Consider the following 24,731-nt stretch of genomic DNA (forward strand, 5'->3'; position numbering starts at 1 on the left):
TGCACTGCATCATCGCAAGTTCCTGAGGTTTGTGGAGGGCAACAAACACTACCAGTACAAGGTGCTACCCTTCGGGCTCAAATCGGCACCTCGAGTCTTCACCAAATGCATGGCGGTGGTGTCAGCTTTTCTTCACAAAAAGGGGCTCTTCGTCTATCCGTACCTAGACAACTGGCTCCTAAAAGGTCCATCTCCTCTACAAGTAGAGAGCGACTTTCGCCTTTGCCTGCAACAATTGCACAAGCTCGGCCTCCATGTCAACGTAGAAAAGCCAGTCCTACAGCCAACCCAGTTCATCCACTACCTAGGCTCCGTTCTGGACACAAGCTTGGGAAGAGCGTATCCTTTGGAGGAGAGACTTTATTCGATGCAACAGAAGTGCAGGATTCTGCTTGAGACCCGAAGTCCAACAGTCCGTCAGGTAGCCTCCCTGCTGGGTTCCATGGCGTCCTACATCTTCCCCATACCACATGCCAGGCTGAGAATGCGTCCTTTGCAACAGTCTCTGGAGGACCAGTGGGACCAATCGACAGGGCGCTGGGAAGACCGGATCAGTCTTTCCCAGGCAGCAAGGATTTCCATCAAGTGGTGGACTCGACGTCAAAATCTGTTGGTGGGAGTTCCTTTTCACCAACCTCTCCCGACTCAGTCAATAGTGACGGATGCGTCTCTTCAAGGCTGTGGGCCACACATGGGGTGCCTTCAGATACAAGGTCGGTGGTCGGCTCAAGAACAGACCTACCACATCAACATGCTAGAGCTCCCAAGCGGTGCATCTCGCTCTCAAAGCCTTTCTCCCTGCAATCAAAGCAGACTCGGTCTTAGTGCAGACAGACAATACGACCACCATGTTCTACCTGAACAAACAAGGCGGCACACGGTCACGACCTCTCTCACTGGAGTCCCAGACGATCTGGCACTGGCTTCTCGCTCGGAACCTCTCGCTGGTAGCAGTGCACCTTCCAGGCGAGTTAAACATCAAGGCAGATGCACTCAGCAGGCACTTCGAAGATCAGCCAGACTGGGTGCTAAACGACGAGGTAGTGGCAGAACTTTTTCATTGTTGGGGTCGTCCAACTATAGACGCCGAAAACAGAAAATGCCACGCCTTTGCGTCCAGATTCCACCGCCCAGGGACGCAGGGGAATGCACTCTTGATGGATTGGTCAGGGACATTTGCCTACGCATTTTCTCCCCTGTCTCTGATTCCAAAGGTTGTTTCCAAGCTCCTCAGATCGGACATGGAGATGATCCTAATAGCGCCGGACTGGCCACGGCAGTGGTGGTACCCGGACCTTCTTCATCTGTCTGTGGGTCCACACAGACGTCTTCCTTGCAGGCCGGACCTATTGAGCAAGATGAGGATTCTTCATCCCAACCTTCCCTCTCTGAACTTGACGACATGGCTCCTGAAGTCCTGCAGTATGGACATCTGAATTTGCCTCCTGATTGTATGCGCATTTTGAAGGAAGCGAAGAGGCCTTCCACAAGAGCGTCATATGCGTTCAAGTGGAAGAGATTTTATATTTGGTGTAGGGAGCATCATCTTGACCCTACTAAAGGGCAGGAGGATGTTATTCTTCCATACCTTCTTTCCTTAGCAACATCTGGTTTAAAGTATGCTTCCATTAGAGTGCACTTGTCAGCCATTGTGGCGTACAGGAAATTGCCGAGCCAAATGTCTTTCTTCCAGATGCAAGTGGTTAAGGACTTCTCCAGGGGTTAAATAAGGTCTACCCCCTTGTTCGAAATCCTTCTCCTCCCTGGGAGTTGAACCTGGTTTTATCCAAGTTGATGGGAGCTCCTTTTGAGCCCATCCACAAAGCAACGTTACAGCATTTATCTTGGAAAGCCGCTTTCATAGTTGCTATCACATCAGCGCGCAGAGTAAGCGAAATCCAAGCGTTGTGTACAAAAGAGCCTTACACTGTTTTCCACCACAACAGAGTAGTTTTGAGGACACATCCATCTTTCTTACCAAAGGTTGTGTCTGATTTTCATATTAATCAATCCATTTCTCTTCCATCCTTTTTTCCAAACCCTACGACCCCGGCTGAGCGGTCGCTGCATTCTTTGGATCTCAAGAGTGCTTAAATTTTATTTGGAAAACACTGAGTATTAGGAAGACGGATCAGCTTTTTGTTAATTATGGTTCCATGAGAACGGGTTTTCCAGCTGCCAAGCGATCCATCTCCAGATGGATCGTCTCCTGTTTCAAATTGGCTTATCAGCTAGCGGGCAAACACTTATTGTTGACACCTAAGGCACACTCTACTAGGGGGAAAGCGGCCACAGTGGCTTTCCTACATGATGTCCCTATGTCAGAGATTTGCAAGGCTGCAACCTGGAGAACACTTCATACCTTTACAAGGCATTACTGTTTAGAATCTGATTCCTGGATCGATACTCAAGTAGGGCAGGCCTCTTTGAGGAATCTATTTGGGTAGCCTGTGGCTTGTTCAAGCTTGGATTTGTCTAAGCTTATCAATGATCTACTGTTTTCATTGTTCCTTTGCCCGCAGGGAGATGAGGTGAGGCTCGCTATTCTATTCTAATGCTTATAACTATTGATGAGGATCCCCTGGAAGAGAAGGATTAGTTACTTACCTGTAATCCTAGTTCTCTTCCTGGGGTATCCTCATCAAAGTCATAAGCAACCCTCGCGCCTCCCCGGGCAAAGGACTACTTTAACTTGGAGATATTGTTAACCTGTTTGTTTCATGGTTTTTTATACAGTCTCCGCAAAGAACAACTGACCTAACTGTCACCCCTGAGGCATGATGGGAAGCTGGGGGTCATGGATGCCTTAAAGGCACGGTGTCATTTTATTGCATTCAGCTGCAAGTTAGGTTTTCAGTCTTTTTAAACTGGGAATTTGCAATGCAGCATGGGAGCTTTCTATGCTTTCAGTGTTTTATAAGAATTTCTACTGCTTTCTGAGAATTAAAACAGTTCTAAAACAATCTTTATTGTTGTTTCTCATGTTTTCTAATGCATGTTTTTTCATGTATGGTGGAAATTCTTTACAGCATGATTCAGCTCTGATGTTTAGTAGGCTGCTATTGCTTATTTTTATATATGTATATATGTGTATATATATATTTATATATATATGTGGGGCACATATAATATAGTGTTTCCGGGGTCCCGCGCATGGGCGGGAATATTCTAATGCTTATGGCTTTGATGAGGATACCCCTGGAAGAGAACTAGGATTACAGGTATGTAACTAATCCATTTTGACCTACTACATTAGGTGTGATGTCTGTGTAGTGAGTCATTTTGGGTGCAGAATACCTATGAACAGGTACTCTTGCTCTCTTGGCTCTCCTTGGTGTCTGTTGATCTTCCAACTCGCTTATGCCACTGAATTCTGTTTCTTTGATGGTTTGTGGTATGCGTTCAACTGACTCACTAGATTTCAATTGTCTCTCTCTATTTGCCCATTCCAATCTTCATATGGGACTTTCTCTTCTTACACTTGTTCCCTCACCAGGATCATTTGTTTGTGCCGGTGACAATTCAACAGTTTCTCTGTTTTCAGCTCTCAATTCTCCATTTCAGCGGGTATTTCACACCACTTTGTGAGATTTCAGGAACTTGTACAGGGGAAAGATTCTGCTGTACTTTACACTCGCTTGTCCTTCAGTACATATGGGAACAGGAGGTCTCAAACATGGCTCAAAGAGCATCACTTCTTCAAATGGACATCTCACTCTTTTGGTGTGTGAAGCATGCACCCAGTTAGGTATCCCAGCACATTTCACAGCATTATGGTGATCAGGATCACCTGGTAGGGCCATTCCAATTTGGCTCCAGGCAGGATATTTGAATGTGCTTTTTTATCAAAACCCAGTCTCCAGAGTCAAAATCATAGCGCTGCTCCTAGTTCGGAATGGAAGTGGCAGCTCCCAACTGGTGAGAAACGGAATGCATCACATCAGTTAACCATTATTACCTTTACCTTGTTGAAGTGCAGTGGGTAGGTCAGCCTCTTTGTTAGCCCTAGTACAACAGGGGATGTCCGTTGCAAAGATTTCGTTGATGTCTTTTAACACTTTCTCCTATTGACTTTTAAGCTTAGGACAGCACCAAAGAAGATGAGTTAACATGCCTGAGTGCTGCAGTTGCACCAGCAACTATTTTGTCCCATTGAATTTCCATTTCGCCAGTCTGGCGGAGGGGTAGTATCAATAGTGTGTTATTGTGTGCATGGCTTCATTCCCTGTGGAGCTCAAGGAGGAGGTGCAGGCCCAGTGAAATATCAGACCAGCCTTTAGAGGTGAAAGAAAGCTTTGACTTGGTCTCCCACCGCCTCTAAACTGGAGATTTGCCATTGTCTGTGCTTCTGTTTAAGAAGTTAGATATGTCTGAGAGTAGGACCTTGTCATCTTTCCTTGTGAGTAGCCATTGCTCGAATGTCATAAGTTGTCTGCTGGCATGTGGACGGGTGTTGGGCCCTGTTGCTGTGTGGGATATTGAGCTTGAGGGCATGGGTCTTTTGGATGTTGACTTGAAATCCGGAGAGCCTGCCGAATGCCTCCAGCTCACTCAAAAAGGGTGGCAGCGAGGAGTGGGGCTGGGTGGGTCAGAGCAACCGTGACGTCATCAGCATAGAGAGCTAGTTTATGTTCCTGTCCACTTAGGGCGATGTGTGTATATACAACTAAAACTGCTAGGAAATTAATCTGTATGAAGAGCATAGCATCTGGTCTGTCCTAGGTTTAGGGATCACTGTTATCATTCCTTCCCCCATTGTTTCAGTGAGGGCACCTGTTTCTCCAAACGAGTTAAGGTGAGAGCGAATAGAGGGCAATTGGGAACTGAATAGTTTGTAGATCCCAGAGTTAAACCCTTCCAGACCGAAGGCCTTGCAGACCTGAATCTGGTAGATGGCAAAGAGAACCTTGTCCACTCTAATATATGCCTGCTGAGAGATTGCTTCTCGCTCTGGTAGGCGTGTGTCTGTCACTGAGATATATGTACTGACTTCATTGGTTTCTGCTGTGTAAAGGTCCGCATAGAAGCACTCAAATGCCTGTGAGAAGTCCACATCTCTATGGGTACTATGGCCTTCTGTTTGGATCTTCGCTATACTGCCTTTGTGGATTTTTGGCTCTCAGTTCATTGGCGAGAAGTCACTCAGCCTTATTGCCTCACTGCTAAGTATTTTCGCTTAGTGCTGAAGAGGGGGTGATCTGCCCTATTCCATTCCACCACTTTAAGTTGCTTTCTGGTGAGTGTTAGTTTCCTCTGCACTCTGAGCTCCTGATTGTTTAGGGACCTCCTCTAGGACTCTCACCCGCTCATCCAGCTCAGAGTGTTTGTCTCGCCTAGTCTGATTAAGTCTTGCAATATCAGCCACCACTAACAAAACAGGCCCCCACCACTGCTGCAAAACAACCCCATCCCTTCCAGCCTTCCGGGAAAATGCCCAATGCACGATCTGGCCAGTACGGCCCTGGAATGCACTGCACACCTTTAATTTAAGTGGGTATGCCCTTCTTCCTCTACTGCCTATTCACCCTCCTCTGCAGCCATGTTGGGATTGGGTTAAGCACCAGTGTCTCGGGTGATGGCAGTTGTTGTCCCATGCTCCCTGCACCTCACATTTAGGCCGATGTGTAGTTCCTGCTGCAGGTCTCCCCTCTAGGAGTCGCCTGTTGGCCCTGCACTAGGACCACCCCAGTCCATAGCGAGTGTTGAAAGAGGAGGAGGTGAAGCGGGTGGCGACGCCGCTTTCCTGTGCCTCCTTGCGGCCCAGTCCCTGGATGCTTGTTCCCAGTCCAAGGAGGTCCTGGCTTGGTGTTTCATGCTGGACTGTTCCCATGAGGAGCAGGATCAAGACTGATTTGCATATGGCTGGGTCCAAACTGGGATGGCGTGGTGAACAAAAGAACTATGGATTAAGCCCAGATCTTTGTGACTGGGGGTGAACGTTGTATTGTCCAGCATTCCATCTATCATTTAGATCTATAATCACTGCATTACCATACAGCAGATCCCTGATTCTTGGTGCAGAGCAAAAATCCACCCAATCTATAAAGGGGTTAAACTTCTAGCCCAGCTTACTACCATCAAAATTTCCTTCTCGACAACAAAGTAAAATAATTTGCTGGTATGTTACTAAAAGTGTGGAGATGTGGGCAGATGATCAACAGATGGTTCCACCACACCAAACTGGCTTTCAGAGAAGGGATTGAAACCTCAGGAAATCTTCTCTCATTGGCAACCCACACTGGCATTGTGACTATAGGCAAATCCATGTTGTACCTCTGCTTTTGGATTTTAATGCTGCCTTTGGTTCCGTCCCTGGTACATCGTATGATGGAAACTAGCAGTGAGGGGCATTCCACCAGCTTTGTTGAAGAGTATTGTAACAATATTCTCCAACATTTGGCTCAGAGTTAAAATCTGGGACAGTAGTGCGCTTACTCTCAAAATCAACACGAGAACAGGATAAACCAAGGTTGCATACTAGCCCAATTCAATTTTTTAATATCTTTCTGGCTGCTCTTTCTTCGGATCTGGAGAATGTGAATGCACATGCAACTCAATCGGGTATCTTCTCTATGCGGATGATGCTCTCCTGGTGTCTAGGACCAGGTTAGGGCTACAAAGCCTGCTAAATAAATTACTTGATTTTGTGGAATACACACAAGGAATCCATCACACATAGTCATGTAGTCTGCATCTGCCTGGCTTTCTTGAATGAGAAGCGTGCCTTGCTAAAACCTCAGTTCAACTGGTCGTTCTTGTAGGCTGGCAGTAAAATCATGCCTTCAAGTGGCGCATCTTTCTCGCACCATGCATTTCCTGAAATTTATGGGCCTTGCAGAAAAAAAACTGATTGCGTCAACTGCAGAAAATAATTGCTAAACAATGGGGAAGGCCTTGTATTTGGCCCTCTGGACAATATCAACCTCTTACTTGCCCGGGCCACGCATGTTAAGAACGGTACTGTTGCTTTTAAATTATTTATGCGACCTGCACGACTGTCAAATTCCATTATGCACTTTATTTTCACTTGGTGGACAGTTTTCGGCACTTTAAATCAGACTGGATGCATGTTATATTGCGCCTTTCTTAAAGTACTTTGTGATTGTTTTAATGAGAACTTTTTGCTGCTTCTAATTTTTATACAAGTATTGCCTCTTATGTATAGTTTTAATTAAGGCCTGAATCAGTACACTGAAACTGAACCTATTTGGAACAAAAGTTTGGAGTCTGTGTTAACTCTACATCAGGCTATAGTAATTGTACACAATAAGCATCTTGGGATACAGAATTAGTGTGTTGAATTGAACTTCCTTCTATTTTATTGTGCTACTCAAGCAATCAATCAATAACACTTTATTCAGTTACATACATAACCATAAAAGCACATAAAAACATGATAACATTATTAAAAAGCATGTAATTATATTTACATTAAAATAGTGGATCGAATACATAGACATAGTTTCATTTATCATATTATCACATCATGATTGATTTCCCACACTTAAAAATATATTTTTTTTAAATGGTTACAGAAGCTATTACAAATTCTGTCTGTAACTGTTGTAGGGCCATGAATGCTAGGCGACATTGCTTTGTACCATATGTTTTTAAAACCGGGATAATCCATAATTTTCTCTGTACTGAATAAAATTTACAAAAAAGTACCACATGTATAGTTGATTGTACAGAGATATAATCGCATGGGCATTTACACAGCTCTTTCGACCAATCATTTGCATCAGGAAAGCATAATGATCTATGCAGGATACCCAGGTGAAAACGCATCTATAAAAATCTGTCATAATCACATGTTATCAAACATAGGTACGGCTGCAGTCTAAAAGTTGTTAGTATAATATTATGTGCTTGCACCCTTATTTTATTCATTTCCGCACATAGCCACTGTTCACTCCAGAAGCTTAGACATTGATTTTTAAGGTCTTTCCTTGTTAACCTATTCATAGAAGTGGGATCATCTTAAAATTCTTGGTGGCCCAAATTATATAGGAACATTTTGACATATAACAGCCATTTAACTTGTTTCACCCCATCCAGGACCATACAGTCTGTTAAGATCCAGCGATTGAACTTCATTTCCTCTGTTGTCCATATCCTGTGCCACAACAGAACCGGTTGAATATTTAAAATGTCTTCCAGATATAACAACCCTAGATCTGTGTGGCATATGAAGGAGGAGGTAATGTTTGGGCCCATCAGCAAAAATCTCAAAAACATATTTTGCGCTACCTGAATAGAGCCGACATCCACGTGCCCCCATATATCAGCTCTGTAGGAAGCGACGGTGACACATTTTGCCTTAGAAATATTTAGTAGATCCACCGACGGGCGTCTGTCTAATTTACTACTAAAGTTTGATTGGGCAAATATAGTCCTTATATACAGTAATCTCCTTATTTTAAATGACTCCACCCAGGATCCCGTGCGTTTGAATAAAATTCCAAGGTAGGAAAAAGTCTTAATGCTTTCGATCCGCTTTTTATCGATAAATATTCTTCTAGACTTTGTACACCCTAACCCACAATTCATTGTAAATGTTTTAAATGCGTTAATAGTTAGACCCTCCTCCGACATTAAATTTGCAAAACTGGTAACAACCCTTTGAAGTCCAGTGGTGTGTGAGCCATGAGAACCGCATCATCTGCTTTTAATAATGCGGGGATGGGTTGTTTACCAGCTTCCGGTAGGTCTATACATTCCTGAACTAAAACCTTATCGAGACTATATACAATGTAAAAAGAAACGGTGCACGGACACAGCCTTGTCTCACTCACGCCTCACTTTAAAGTGTCTAGTGCATTCCCCCCCAACCCCAAATCGTACCCATGCCTTTGCCCATAGATATAGCTGCCTTAAGAAGGAAATTAAAACCGCTTCCACATCAATTTCCTCTGATATCATCCATAATTTGTTATGCATTACGCAATCAAATGCCGATAAGTCGACGAATGCCATGTATAAGGTTCCCTTTTTTGTTTTAATATACTTGTTATTGGCTGATAACAGACCGGATCAGTCCTATATTCTTTTTTGAAATTGGTACCAAAATAGATTCATACCATGTAGAAACAAAACCAGCAGTACTGCAAGCATTAAAAACTTGTGTTAGCAGAGGGCCCCATAATGCCATATTCGCTTTAAAGATATCAACGGGGACGCCGTCCGGCACAGCGGCCTTTCCTCCCAGGCTTGTAGAAATGGCCATGTTTACCTCACTAAGCTCAAACAAGAGTTGTTCCCCTTGATCCTTAGGTAGTATTACTTGCTTGTCCTCATCATCTATGTTAATTTGCGATCCTAGAAGTGGGTCGTTGTACAGTGAGGAAAAGTGCTCTATCCACGCTTGCTCAGTAATTGCTACCTCAATAGTGGCTTAGTCTCCATCTATCAGAAAAAGGGCGTAAACTTCCTTCCAGATAGCGCCAGAGTCTCTGATAACAGATGCTTCGCGTAATGCTGTCCATACCTCTGTTTTTAACACATTTTTTCTATCTTTTAAGGCACACTTTACAGACCTCTCTGATCTGTTTTTATCTTTCGAATGTAGGGCATTCTTAAGATTCCTATAAGCCCTTGTGCAGTTGGAATCAATCCGCCCTTCTTTCCTTAAGTTTTCTTTCTTATTGTTAACTGTACGCGTGAGAGCATTCGTGATATGGTCTGTAATGACATTAAAACCGTTAACGATTTCCTTGCATGTGGACTTCTCATCCAGACAGGCCATGACAGTCAATTGCTGTCCTTGCGGCATCTGCTTGGAACACTCTACCACTGTTTTTAAGATCAATTCAGAATTTTGTACCTTTTAAGAAGGCACTGAAAACTCATCTCTTTAGATTTGCTTATTAGACTATTCAAATTTTTTCTGTTTTCTTTGGCCACCTGCTTGTTTTTTCTCCTCTTTCGCGCTAGGATACTCTGGTAGTAACAGAGCGCGTTATAAAACAGCTATAAATAAATAAAATGATCTTATCATTGCAGTCCAATACAACCTTTCTCATGAATTCATTTGGTTCTATTTTGTCCCAGCGTAATACATATCCATTTTGCCTGGATAGGAATATATCTCTCATTATGAGGTTGGGGCTATTAGCCCTCATTGCCTCTTGTGCAAATAAAAGAATACCCAAGCTCTGCGGAAAATGATCGCTTAAAGCGATCTTATGAGTACGAAAATTGGTCATTCTTGAACAGTGTCTGTGCGAAACCAGCATAAAATCTATTGTGGAAAATGTTCCACAACCATTAAAGGTAGGACTAAAGATGACCACGGGAATACATAAGGTGTTAGCGAATCCTAAATTGAATTGAAACACTATTTCATTTAAACTATCACCATACCTTGAGTGAGGAAAATGAGGATCGTCTCCGTGTCATAGGTAATGCCACAATTCCCAGTATCTGAATGTTGACATAACGCAGAGTTGAAATCCCCCCCCCCACACACACACACTATAAGCAAATCTTTACTTACAGACTACTCTAACTTCTGTAGATCATAATGTATGGCCTTAATAATACTCTCTATTAAGTCATGGGGAACGTTATTATAATAATTCACTAATATCACTGTACAGGTTTTATGCACAGGGAAACTGATTATCTGATAAAAAAGGAATCCTCAGCCATCATATTAATTCTACCAAAGTTTACTAGGTTCGAAACATAGGTACAGAGACCCCCTTTAGCTCTTCCATGCAATGAAACTATTGCTGGTTTATGTAGGGTTTTATAGCCATTTATATGAACTGTCTCCACCGCCCATGTTTCCTGTAAACTAATAAGTTCAAACTTCTGAATAAAGTCATTCCATACCCTATTCGTCACCTTAGATTTTAAACCGGCTATATTCCAAAACATAAAGTTACAATTACCATTACCAAAATTATCTACATGAGAATCAGGGCTTTCACCTTTATTAAGTGACAAATAGTTATCCTCCGGTGTAAGGCATAGTATTGGGGCAGCCACAGTTATAGGTAGAGGGAGTAGGTCTTTTATCATAAATGGTTGGGATGACTATTTCGCGATGTGCCAAATGTGCCTATTCCCCCAGTAATATTCTCCTCCCTGTCGATCCTCGATGCATCGTTCCTACTGCATATATCCAAAGATAGTATATCTGTACTATTTTCGGGCATACTGCTCCTATGGATAGGTTTAGCTATACTGTTGACGGGTGCCTTCAGTCAGTCCACCTCTTCCAAATTTGGTAATGCATTAAAACGATTGAGTGGGTACACCATACCTTGAATTATAGATTACCAATGGGTCCTCCCTGCTTATTCTACTATAGGCATAACAGCTGGGTTTATAGAAGGCTCCTAATGGGAAAAGATTAATATATTGTGCTGAGATCAAACAATTTCCAGCCCTACTCAAAACAGACTGTATTAATTGCGGGGTTTTAACATTTAATGTAACACAATCGCCAGCCATGTCCTTGCTCCCACTCCCTATCCAGCTCACCCTTCTTGCCATTTTAAACTCTAAAAAGAGTCTATCAGTTAGGCCAGTCTTGCTCCTGAGCCAGGATAGCGATTGATTTCTCAAGCTCTCACAGGTTTCAACCATCCCCTGTCACAGTCTGGGGACATTGGCTAAAACTACTGTGTACGGGGTTGATGCTGGTGGTAAGTCTATATATGTTAGCTTTTCAGACTCAGGATCATTCATAGGTCTTGTTTCTTTCATCACCTTAGGCCCCTTCACTTGATTGATTACAGTTCTGCTTTGGGGGGGGTTGACTTAAGATGTGTCCCCATAACACTTTTACAAGCTAGCGGATATTCACTGGGGGTATAGGTGTTTGACTGGATACTGGGGTTAGTACTCACTCTACAGGTACTTTGGACAACATTAGAATCAGATAAAATAAACTCACATTTGTTATGACATTTAGATAATACATTTTCCATTGCCCCCAGTCTTCCACTCAGATTATTTAAAGTCTCCCTAAGAAAACTATCTAGGGCATCCAATTTATTTTTCAATTTTAGTACTTCATTCTGCATTCTAGAGTCCGAGCTAGCTAGCGTCTTCTCGCACCCGGTTATTTTATTCATTGCAGACGTCCTACCCTTTTTGGTGCGCTTTTTTGTGTTTCACACAGGGTTACCATGCCCTTTGTACTTGATTTCTTACCCAACTTAGATGCAGTATCTGGTTTTCTAGGTTGCTTTGATGGTGGTTGGGGGTCAGTCTCAGGATCAATTTCTAAAATATGGTCAGAAACATTCACAGCGCAACCATTTCTTTGATCTGTTCCGTTGTGCCTTTCAACCAATGGATCAGTGGACCCTTTGTCATTAACAGGTAGAGTAAGACCCTCCACAGTATAATTTTTATCTGGATTCATTGCCTCTTCTGCAGTTAAAATGTGCTTTTCTATCGCACCCATAGAGCCTGTCAAATAATTTAACAATGTCAAACAAGGACCTTTCCCCTCTTTGCTCTGTTTCTTCTTCTTATGTGGTATGAAGGATGATTTCCTCTTCCCCATGTTAATTCAGTTTTGCGTTCCTTTGGGGTATTTGTGAGTATGATTCGGTATGAGCCTCTTACTTGCAATTTACTATAATCAGTCACAGAGTTAATGTCTCACAGAAGGGACTCAAGCAATACTTTGGGAATGGCCACATAACTATTGATATACCATAGTCCAGCAATAATCTGCTTCCAATTGGTCTATTGCAGAATCGGGTGCAAGCAATACCCTTGCACTTTTATAGGTAGGATTAGGGACACAGTACCTTCATGTGTACAGGTTGTAGCAGACAGCCAAGAGCCGTGGCACAGCCTGGCCTCTTCCGGTCGATGACTGGCAAGGACGGGCCCGCCCTTGGCATGGGTGAGCACGCAAGATTTTATCTGTGCCTCCTGGCGCTCTAGCAGTGATGACAGGTACGCGACGGCGCTTAGGACCCTGGGAGCTGCAGGCCAGATCCCTCCATGGTACTCCGCGATGCTCCTGGTCCGTTCCGGTCCTTGGCCCCCAGCAGTAGTTTAGCAAACAAATTCGGTATGGCAAGTTGGCAGTTTGACAGCTTTTGGCAGTGTAAAGGCGTCCCGCGCTGCTGGAGCCCCTGTGAATTGTTATTTGTGCCTTCTGGCGCTCTAGCAGTGATGACAGGTGCACGATGGCGCTAAGGAACCTGAGAGCGGTAGTCCAGTTCCCTCCGCGATGCTCCTGGTCCGTTCCGGTCCTTGGCCCCCTTGGCCCCCAGCGGTGGCTCAGCTCAGCAAACAAATTCAGGGCCGTAAGGGCAATTTGACAGTTTGACAGTTTTTGGCAGTGTAAATGCTACTAATGATGGAAACCATGGAACTTTGCACCAAAGATCTGCAGTGCCACGGGTGGTGGGACCGAAGAGCAAGTGGCTTGAGGTGGTTGGCACTGAAAAGCCACCTCTTTGCAGGAGCTTGTGGTGCATAGTCCGATATGTTCGATGAAATAAGGCCATATTGATAGACATTAACTGGAATGTGTTAGAAGCGGCCTGGTATATGATGTCCACTTATGTAAGTGGGCACCTTGCACCAGTCCAGTTAACCCTTATGGTGATTTAAGAGGTCTTCGACAACCTTGGAAAGCTATCCAAGTGGTAGCTGTGGAGAGCAGTCTTCAGGCTTAGTCTTGAAGGAGTGCAAAGCAGCTTGTTTAACTAGAATGCAATCTTATAGTATAGATTAAATGAAAAGAGAACCACACAGTAGTTAAAAAATATGTATTTATTATATAACACTATCTAGTACGCTACGGTATCTCCCACACGGAGATATACACAAAGCACACAATACTTAAGCAAAGAAATCACAGTAAATCGCACTAATACACAGTGAGCCCCAGGGAGGGACCAAACCATATACTAAAAGTCATATAAGAACCACGAGTCAAGATAATGTCGAGAGGACGTAAAATTGCTGAGGCCCCAAGGAACCACCCAAGGTGAGTAGATGGGGACCCCACAGAGAGTGTGTGCAGTCTGTGAACACGACTGCGTGCTCCGTACAAGTCTATGTAAAAGTCGCAGTTGGAATTTTAAAGAATAGGGACCCTTCCCAGTGCACCCTGAAGAAACCCCTTGGAAGACAGAAAGTTGGAGAGCCACCCCACCCACGTATTACTGAGGTACCCAAGTTACCTATCCCAGGGAAGCCGGGTACATAGGGGTGAAGTGGTGTCGGAAACTATCGTCGAACCCAATGGAGGACTTCAGGAAAGGGCCACTGCTGGAAGAGGAGAACTTGTTCGTGAGAATACAAACTTGGATTCTTGATGAAGAGTACCTGAAAGCAGAGGGGACAGAGTCTGGGTCACTTGAGTGACCAGGGGCTCGGTAGACGAATTCCCACTGATGTCGAGTGCTTCAGGATCGTTGATGGTGACCTTGTCTCCGCAGCTGCAAGGACCAGGCGACACTGAGGACGACCAGGAGCCGGATACGAGCTGTCCCACAAAGGATGTCGAGAGCTGAGGGGTCGGTGTCTGGCTGGAGCACCGACAAGCCTGGGCACAGGCAACCTATGCAGGAGGTCAAGAAAGTGTACTGTTCGGACCAGCAAGGTCCAGGAGACTCACCACAAGGAGGGGAGTCCAGGTAGGCCATGAAAAATCAGGGGAGCCCAAGGAAAGCAAAGATATCTGTCAATTGGACCCACAGGCCGGAGGCACAGGAGTCGCTAGAGGACCTCAAGCAGCTTTACCAAACAAGAGGCCGTGAAGATCACGGTGCAATGTGGTTCAAGATCTTTGCAGGAGAAGTTGCCAGAGGTTGGGGCTACTTGGAGCCCAATACACTTGCTGCAGAATTGCCTACAAGCATTTGCACTTGCAAAAGTATGCGGTGCACAGGGGTTTGGGTATTGCAGCCCCCACGAGGGATTCTGACCTCAAACTGAGTGAGAGGGCAGCTCGGGTCTCGAGGGATGTAGAAACCCACCTCATGTGTTGAACCCTTCGGAGTCTGTAGGAGCTCTGAATCAGCAAGCCGATCAGCAGTGTTTCGGTGCCTGCAAATGCAGGGGAGTGACTCCTTCGCTCCAAGGGAGATTATCTTCAGGTGTCTTGGATGCTCCACCGGTCCTGCACGGATCATGTATGGTGCACAGGCACAGACTGAGAGGGAGACTAAGTCAGGCCCAAATGAAGTCCAGAGTGCCCTGGCGGTCGAAGTGCAGTGGTTTCAGTTCTGAATCTTGTCCACAACGAATCTAAGGACCTACTCACAGGTAAGACATTAGATACCCTAAGGAAAGGGTTGGGAATATTCAGGGGACCCTCCCAGGGAAGGACCTGGACAGAGGGGAGGTGTGGGGGTATGATTCCAACATGTTTGACACCAAACATGATAGGGTTTGTTGCAGCCGTTTTCAAGATGATCATAGCGGACACCAAACATGATAGGGTTTGTTGCAGCTGTTTTCAAGATGATCATAGCGCGGTCAATTATTAGCCCTGTATATTGCTGCCTCACTGACAACCCGGGAGAATGGACTCCGAAAGCTCAGGGGTGGCCTGCTCATGCAGGGGCGCACACTGACTTAGAACAAAGCACCCTGCCTTCAGTATTGTAAAGGCATGCTGTAGGGGTGACTTCTAGGTTTTAGGTGCAGTGACCCTTAGATATAGTAATCTATATCTTTAGTAAGTGGCGCATGCACCAACTTACACAGGCTGCAATGGCAGACCTGTAGTTCCATTTTGCATAGCCGCTCATGGGTGGCATAATACATGCTTCAGTCCATGGGAGGCCTCTGGGATACCTATGCCCTGGGTACATGGGTACCATATACTGGGGACTGTCAAGGGTACCCCAGTATCCAATCTGGAGTGTACCTGAGTACATAACATACAGTTTAGGGAGAAAGCAGATAGACTGGTCAAAACACAGCTTAGTGCCAGGCAAAAAGTGGGGGTACCCATGCAGAAGGATCCTACCTTTCTACAGAATGGTGATCAGCTCTCAGAATGGTTGTTTAATTTGGAATCCTAGTAAGATAACTATGGGCAGTTGTCCTGAAATAGTGGAAGCTGCTTGAAGGAACCATTCGCATGGATCCAGATGCCAGGGTCAGTGCTACCACTCCACTGCTTGTGAGCAGTTCCAGGGGTTTGGCACTAGAGCAGCGCATAATTTGTGCCAGTGTTTGCTGGTGCAGAACCCTATTATTAATAGCTGTGCCTCAGGCCAGTGACACTTAAGTTTTGCAGCAGTGGCAGGGACCGTGAGTGGTACAAGCTGCAGTTTCATCCTTAGCGATACCTTGGGCCGTGGCACTTTTTTTTTGTTTTTGACTAGGATGGAGAGGGATTGGATGAGAAGGCTGGCTGTGTTAGCAAGTTGCATTTCATGTTTTTTGAGCAGGGCAGATAGTGGGGTTGACCCAGGTACCTTACTCTCCTGTGGTGGGCTTGATGCATTCCAGCATTTTTACTGCTCTTAGTTCTGGCATTTACCTTCGCTGTATATTTTAATAAAACGTCTTCCCTTTATTTTAGGCGGATTCTTATTCGTCACTATCAACTCCCACTACCCGCATTAATGTCACATTCATCCACTTTAAAAACACTGCACACCGTTTAAAGTTCGGATATGTTTTGATATGCAGGTCTTCTAGAATGTTGTGCATTGTTTCCTTGGGCATTTTACTGCTTGTTCTTAATGTTTCTCTTTTTTTGACAGGCCATTACACCTCACGCACTGTTCATCCTGTTTGGTAAGGTTTTTTTCAATATTACAATGTATTTTTCTATGACTGGGTTTACAGTTGTACTCAGTAGGAAACTTGGCAATACCTTTACAAAAGAACACTGCCTGTGATTCAGAATACGGCTTGTGGAACATTCAAGACTAGTAGATGGCTCGTTGTTTATGAGGGACTCTTTTTCCTTCCAATCCTGGGCTTGCCTTTGTTTCACCATAAATATGTTCTGCTTATTTGCTTCTCTTCATGATGAACGCGGTCTCCTTGTGTTGAATGGGCAAACATTTTTTATTTTTTTAAATGGGGCATTTTTCTGAGTTACTGATCCCACCTCTGGACTTTTATCCATGCTGTCTTCTAAGCTCCCTCTACGATTCCTCCGTTGTGTCCTGAAACGTTTTTGGGGCTTAAGTTGAAAAAAAGGTTGATAATTGTTGTTAAGAATTCAGCAAAACGAGGTAACTCAGCTAACTAAATATGATAGTTTTGGTATCTGCAAGTTTTAACTCATTGCTAACGAACTATTTCTATTCGTAGACATGGTTAACAAGGATAATACAGAGCAAGCACATGTTCTAGTTTTTGTGGTTTTGATGGTGGTTGAGGAGTTATGAGTGCCAGATTTCTGTAGTTTGAAAGTGGAAAGGTTACCATTGTTGCCCATTTGCCACAAATGCATTGGAAGGAAGTGACTTTGACTCCTTACCTATGGCAAGTGTAGATCACTGCAGAGCAGGCAAGTGCTTCCTTCAGTTATCTTTTTTATGGGAGCTTCTTTCCTTGTAACTAATGCGCGTTGGTGGCAGATCTTGGATTCCATGTTCATGCATCCTTGGCATTCTAATTCCTGTCATACTATACATCACATCAGGCCTGGCTAGTCACTGCACTGCACCTCATCACAAAAACCTTGCCTAGAAATGAAGTGTATTTGCGAGGATTATTTGGTCGTGAAATGGCCAGTTGGTGGGAGGTGCTTCTTGTGGATCAGCCCGCTGTAGGGACAATTTCGGCTATGCACCATAGTAGCCTCTTCTTAAAATTAGGTGATCTTGGAATATATAAATCCCTGATCTCTTGAACCTCTCACTTCTATAAGCAGGAATTGTGTACAGGCATGGCACTTTTCTTTGTTTTGGATTATATTGTCTTGAGCACCTCTTCAAAATATGGATGATTTACTTCTGACACAATTTGAAGTGGTTGGTGGTCCTCCAGCTTATGATCCTGTACTTTTTTTTATTAAACAAATCAGAGAAATGGAAATGCCATTTGATTTTCATGAATATTAACTGCTGTGAGAAGTTTCCCTGAAGGATTACTGGTCTTTAGTTTCTATATTTTCCAATAGGACATCCCATTTTTTTTTTACTTCCGGTCTCTCTTAGTATATTAGATGCTCTCTCCTGATACCAGAGTGTCAGACCAAACATTACCATTAGCTTCGCCCACAGCAAGCAGGAGCTTGGTCTTGAGGGCCATGTTATGGTTATGATTCCATCTATGGGCTGTTATTGCAAAATGAAAAGGAACCCCTACAGAGATTGCCAAGGAACGTCAGAAATTGTTTGATAATTTCTTCGTGGTGTACCACTTAGTTAGCAGGATTCAGTGTACCAGCCTGTACGAATACCTCAAAATGGGGGTAACATGGATGCAAAAACTGGAATAAAACACTGCCCAAATGATTGATTCTCATTTATCTTCTACCTTTTCAACACACTGCTTACAGATGTACTGTCAGGTTACATCTGTGAGCGTGCATGAAACATGATATCCAGCTAACGCATACGTACACCATCATAACCTCCACAGCTTACTGATGCTCAGGGTCTTTTGGTACATACTGCTAAAGCTTTGCCTCGAACCTGTTCTAAAAGTTGTTTTTGGATTAAGACCAGAGGTACTTCTTCCAAAACCTATTCGAAAGCCTTTGGCTGAAGAGACTTCAACAAGTTAAATGGATGGCACAGTAATATATTACAAGGGTATCTGTTCTACTGTTTGACCCCCTAGTTCTAGGCGACCCTTCCCTCATGAGAATCAGATAATCCTTTATTGGTACAAGCTGTGAGTTGTGCATGGCTGCTAACAGTTTCAAGTCATCCCCATTTTTTTTAACTCCTGTGCCACTATTAGGCTCTCTTGCAAGTATAGTCAAAGTAATTCCTGATTTGACTTCAATGTTTTTTGTTTTTTTAAAGAATGCTAAAAGATCTTACTTTGGCTTTGCAGAAGGAGAACTATAGATGCCAGCCAAGCATTCCTGACAAAGGAGGTGGCAAGAATGATTTTCCAAATCCCAGCATTTACTTAATTACTGTAATGTCTAAGCTAGAAAGGTAGCAAAATGAAAGAAAATGATAGCCAACTTTCTACAGTGATGCCAAGTCACTGACACCACCCCCTGCACTCAGCAGCACCACGTATGATCCTGGGGGAGGCATCCATAACTACATCTCGACTGACCCTAGAGGTTAAGGGAACAGTAAGGAACTCCCTGTGACAAATCTGAGGTAAAGTAAAGCACATCAGTGAGTTACCAGTCAAACTACGCGGTTCCAATGTGGGCCCACAAGGGGCTTACATTCTGAACCACACAAGAGAACCCAGTTTAGACTAGGCCAAATAAAGAGATTTTATATAACCTCTGGATGGTGGGAAACTTCCACGGTTCCCTCACTTTAAGCTGAAGTTGAGAGGAACTCGGAGTGCCTTTGGAAAGCAATGGGGTGTAGGAGGCGGAACAAAGAATTTCTGTCAGGAACACCAAGTCAGTTGAGGATGCTTACATGTATTGTACCATCAAGTTGGACTTTTGCACTCTGAATGTTTTACGTTATGTAACCCTTCATCAAGGCCTTTTGGGATGGTCTATACTTTTCAATCATGAAATAACAGAATAATAAGAGAAGAAGTGACAAACTTCAGCCAGAGGCCAGATATCAACATGGGGATATGGCAGAGCATACGAGGTAAAAACGAAACCAGAGGCCCAGCCTGAGAAGGAGCAACCAGCTGTCGCCTTGCAGGAAGGTCAATTGTGCAAAGGCAGAGGGAAGCTAGTTTTTGACAAATTGGCCAGTTCCTGGCCAGTCTTGAGCTAATTTAGTTTTCATTGAGGTAGGCCACAAAGAAAAGCAACTACCTCTGTGGGACATCCGCCTCCATAGGAGTTACAATGATACTGGAACCAGTTTGCAGGCCGGATGAGACCAACACTGGCTACCAAGATGTTTTAGCAAAGATCTGCTTCTAAGAAAAGTGTCAGAAGCCACCCTGCTGGTTCCTTAGGGTATCAACATTGTGGTTTGTACCAAAGTAGCAGGATACCGTCGTGGGTGATAGTGCACTTTGCAAATATACACACAACATAGCAGACATTTGAAGGGAGGGCAACAAAAACAAATGGAGAATGCCACAAGATCCATCAAATTAAGTAGGATTCACTACAGGAAACCTAGCAGCACGACAATAGACTATTAAGATTGTTGAATGAAGCACAAAGTAATGCACAGAAGGTGATTCATAATGAAGTATTTACAAAAGTGTTCTATATCCAGATGTTGAGTTTTTTCCAGAGTATTGCAAAAACCGAATCCTGTCAACAATATTCTTATATCTGAGGTCGAATCTTACCAACATAGATCAGAAAGGGCCATTAAGAGAAAGTAACTCAATTTGGCCCATATTTATAAGCCGCTAATCTAATAAAACAGAACAATACGGTGGTTATTGGTCCCATGTTCATTCTATGTTGTGAGGCCCCTTTAAGCTGCACGAAATAGAAAAGGGGTCAAACATCTATGAATTGTATATAGAAAATATGATGTCGTCCTAAGTTGATGTTTAAATGTATATTAAGTCACATTATGAAGTGATCGAAATTGATGTACAAATCATTGTAGTCTGAATAAAAGAATATACAATAATTATAAGAAGAGCCATCTTATTAAGACACTTACGACAAGCATCCTCGTTATCAATGTGGTTGGGATTTTAGAAGAAATGGTTCTTAAGGTTCCTTTTGAAGTCTTTCATGTCGGTTTCCTGTCTGATTGGGTCTGACAGTTTTTACCAGCAGCAAGGTCAATGGTATCCATCTTCTAACCCCCACTGTGATCAGTCTTTATTTAGCTTATAAACATTCCATCAGTTGGATGTTACACCCAGATGGGGATACATTCAAAGCATTTAAGTAAAAAGCAAACACATTTCTATGCCATTCTGTCCTCCACTGGCAGCCAGTGGAAGGCTGTGTAAAATAGACACCATTTTTTTGTATAATTCTTAGCTTGATACTGTAGTTTAAATGCATTTGATTTGGTTACAATTTTTAGTAGAAACTTTATACCAATGAATGTTTTTTTTTTACATTAATGAGAAGACAGTATAAAATTAAGCTATGCTCTGTCCTGCGTAGTATCCTAGGTAGATACTGTGTATGCAATGTAGGTGCCAAACATCCACATTTAAAAAAAACCTGAAGCTAGGTGGCAAATTGTTTGCACTACAGTCTGGCAACTGGCCAAAAGTGGTGCACATGCATTGGCCTACGAAATGCTAGGGAATATCCGAAAACAATTGGAGGCACCGGAACAAAGGTTGAGCCATACTGGCCCACAAGGCCCAGGAGTAGTCAAACAACCCCAAGAATGAATAGTTCGGACTACCTGAACTCTGATATCTCGGGGACTGAGAATTGGGCATTGCACCCTGGCAAAAGGGTCCACCCTAGCACATCTGTGTAAAACCCAACAGTTGAATATAGCAAGGCCTTGAGCAAGTCTCTCACCAGTTGTTAGACCTGTCAGCCTTAGAGTGGTCTTTCCCCAGTCTTTTTGCCTGCTTGCCTCCTTTTTTTTGCAGATTATTTTTGCTGGCCTCAGGACTCCGAGCACTTTACCACTGCTAACCAGTGCTAAAGTTCATGTGCTTCTCACCTAAACCTGGTGACACAGGCATATACACAATTGGTAGATCTAGTTTACATGCAAGCCCCTTGTAAAGTAGTATATCATATACCCAGGGCCTGTAACCTAGATGCTACTAGTGGGCCTGCAGTGCTGAATGTGCCACCCACATAAGTAGCTTTTCAAACGTATCAGGCCTGCTGTTGCAGTACCTGTGTGTGTAGTTTACTGCCACTTCAACATGGCATTTAAAACTACTTGCTAAGCCTTAAACTCCCCTTTTATTACACGCTTAACCCCTAACATAGGCCTTAGTTGCCTTAAGGGCAGGGTGCTGTATAAGTAAAAGGTAGGACATATACTTTTATGTTTTGCATGTCCTGGTAGTGAGACTACTGGGAGGCCTGCTCCTCTCATAGGTTAACATTGGGAATTCCTGAATACCCTTTTAAGTTTAATTCCGGATTAGAAAGGAGTAGTTGTTTTGTTTTATAACTTTGAAATGATATTGATAAATTCACCTTACTGAAAGTGGACATTTCTCTGCACTTATAGCTCTGTGTGCCTTGCAGCCTGTCTCCAATACATGTCTGGGGTAGATAACAGCTACACTTTGTGTATTCCCTTTAGACAGCCACCAACACAGGAAGGCTAGGTGTGTACCCATGTAGATACATCTGCATTCCGATTACTCTTCCTGGGCAGGAAAGAATGGAAGGGACTGATACACACATTTCAATAGGTAGTGACCTGACCCCATGCAAAGGGCTGATTACCCCCCCGCAGGTAATCTGGGGCCAGGCTGAGATGAAACGGTACTTGTGCACTTCAAAGACCCTTCTTTGAAGTCACCCCCACTTCAAAGGCAAAATTGGGTATAAGTACTGGGTCTCTGACCACACCAAATCGGACACTTCTGGATCTACAACTGAAACTCTGTCATAAGAACAAACTTATTTGCTGTTTAAAGGGCTCCTTGTTTGACTGGTGGCCTGCTTTTCTTTTGTGCTGCCTGCTGCTCTCTGAAAGAGATAGAACGCTGGACTCTGTCTTCCCAGCCAAGTGTGCTCCAATGGCTTGTTGGCTTGCCACCTGTTGGGACACAGGAAAATCAGTCGCTACCCTTGCTCCTGGTTCACTGATACAAAATACAGTAAAATTGACGTATCTCCTGTCTGCTGTAAGCAGAATTGACGCATCAATCCTGTTGTGGGATCAGAATCAGCGCACCGCACTATGGGCCTGAGCAGCTTCAACTGAACCCCTGCATCAACCACCGCATCGCCGCCACCACTGAAGGAAGACCGACGCATCCCTTAGAAAAACATGGAGAAATCCGGCACATTAGCTTTGGAATCAATGCATCTCTCTCAACGCATGTGTAAAATCATCGCATTCCCTCAACTGCAGGAGTTATACCGACCCCACTTCTCGTGTTTGCAACTAGGATCAAGGTACCCTGTACCCCAGGGCCTGCGTGGCTCCTGTACTATGCCTGCGCTCCATCCCGGTCTACTTGAACTGTTGATTTTGCCCCGGTCCAGCGTGACCAAGTTACCCCTAAAGCGCTATTTTCTTAATGCTATTTTTACACTTACTCTTTTGGAATTCATATCTCGACTTGTACTCATTGGTTTTTGCCGGTTTAGTCTTTTTTGTTCAGAATGTAGTAATTTATTTTTCTAAATATATCTTTTTTGTGGTGTTTTCATTGTGTGTGTGTGTGTGTGTGTGTGTGTGTGTGTGTGTGTGTGTTGCACAAATATTTTACAGATTGCCTGTTTAGATAGTCCTGACTGCTCTCTGCCAAGCTACCAGAGGGTAAGCACAGGTTATCTTTTAGTATGTGTATAGCTTACCCTGACCAGAGTGGTCGTCCCTGTTTGGACAGGATGCATACCTTTACCAACCAGAAACCCCATTTCTAACATTGGTGGTCAGCAGTGAGGATAGGACTTGTTTGTGCAATACCATGTAGTAATTCACTGTTCACTACAACTCTATACTAAGACCATTGTGAACCTTTTTCAATTCTCCTTAAATTTAAATCTTTGATTTTTCCAAATGTCTTTTGCCCAATGCTAATTTTTTTCTACCATGTTTGTGGCCTTATGTGGCAATATGGAATTTGAGCTGGCCAATCTGGAGATCTACACAGTGGCCCAGCTCAAGTGGTTCTGCCAAGGGGTGTTCACTAAAGGAAGTGCCAAGAAGGCAGAGATTCAAAAAGCCTTAAGAGCATGGGCAGCAGCCCACACAGATGATGAGATGGAGGGCTCAGAGTCTGAGGAGGAGGAATTGGAGCCGGACCTGTCAGGAGGTCATGTCGTGCAGCCTACTGATGTGAGGGGTTAAAATCCTCAGCAGGACTGGAAGTGCTCAGCAGACTAGGCAGCAGTGTGTCTTAAAGGAATCTGTCAACATTGTAGAAAACCCCCAGCAACCGCAATCATTCGTATATCAATGTATGCAATATATATGGCTCAAAGAAAAAAAAAGTTATTTTTATTCATATCTTTATTGATAATACACAATGGAAAATGTTAATATTCTGTCCTATGAATACAAAGTATCTTGTGAATCAGCATTGCACGTTACTCCAATAGATTAAAGTTCATGCTACTCAAACAATATCACCATGCATATAATCTTTCATACCTGCATGCTTATACATACATCCTCATCTTGCAATCAAAAAAATGGAATCAATCGGGATATGGTCACATTTCAATATGTATGTGTATATATATATATATATATATATATATATATGTGTGTGTATGTGTATATATATATATATATATATATATATATATATATATATATATATATATAATTACAGCAAAGTTTTCTTCAAAGGAAGACGCCGCACACCACCTCAGTTATATGACAAGTTGTTTATTTCTTGTAGGTTCCCCACCTACGCGTTTCAGACAGATACACTGTCCTTGATCACGGTTAACAAACACGTGTCCATCATTGATTTCTACCATTTCTACCGACTAACTCCACCTGGCAATTAAGGTGCATTGCGGGTGCCGTAGTTTTAATGCATTTTTTATCTTGCAATGCGCTAATACCCAACCGGAT

General features: G+C 43.5%; 1 protein-coding gene across 1 annotated transcript in view; it reads left to right on the top strand.

Annotated features, from left to right (window-relative positions):
• Positions 1-24,731, top strand: part of PTBP3 (polypyrimidine tract binding protein 3) — a 634,697-nt gene that overhangs the window by 519,745 nt on the left and 90,221 nt on the right. The window contains exon 10 of the mRNA XM_078676642.1: positions 16,707-16,740. Within this exon, the coding sequence (XP_078532768.1) occupies positions 16,707-16,740 (34 nt within the window). The remainder of the gene's footprint in view (positions 1-16,706; positions 16,741-24,731) is intronic.

This window comes from Lissotriton helveticus, chromosome 2_1 (genome assembly GCF_964261635.1).
Source record: "Lissotriton helveticus chromosome 2_1, aLisHel1.1, whole genome shotgun sequence".
NCBI classification, from domain to species: Eukaryota; Metazoa; Chordata; class Amphibia; order Caudata; family Salamandridae; genus Lissotriton; species Lissotriton helveticus.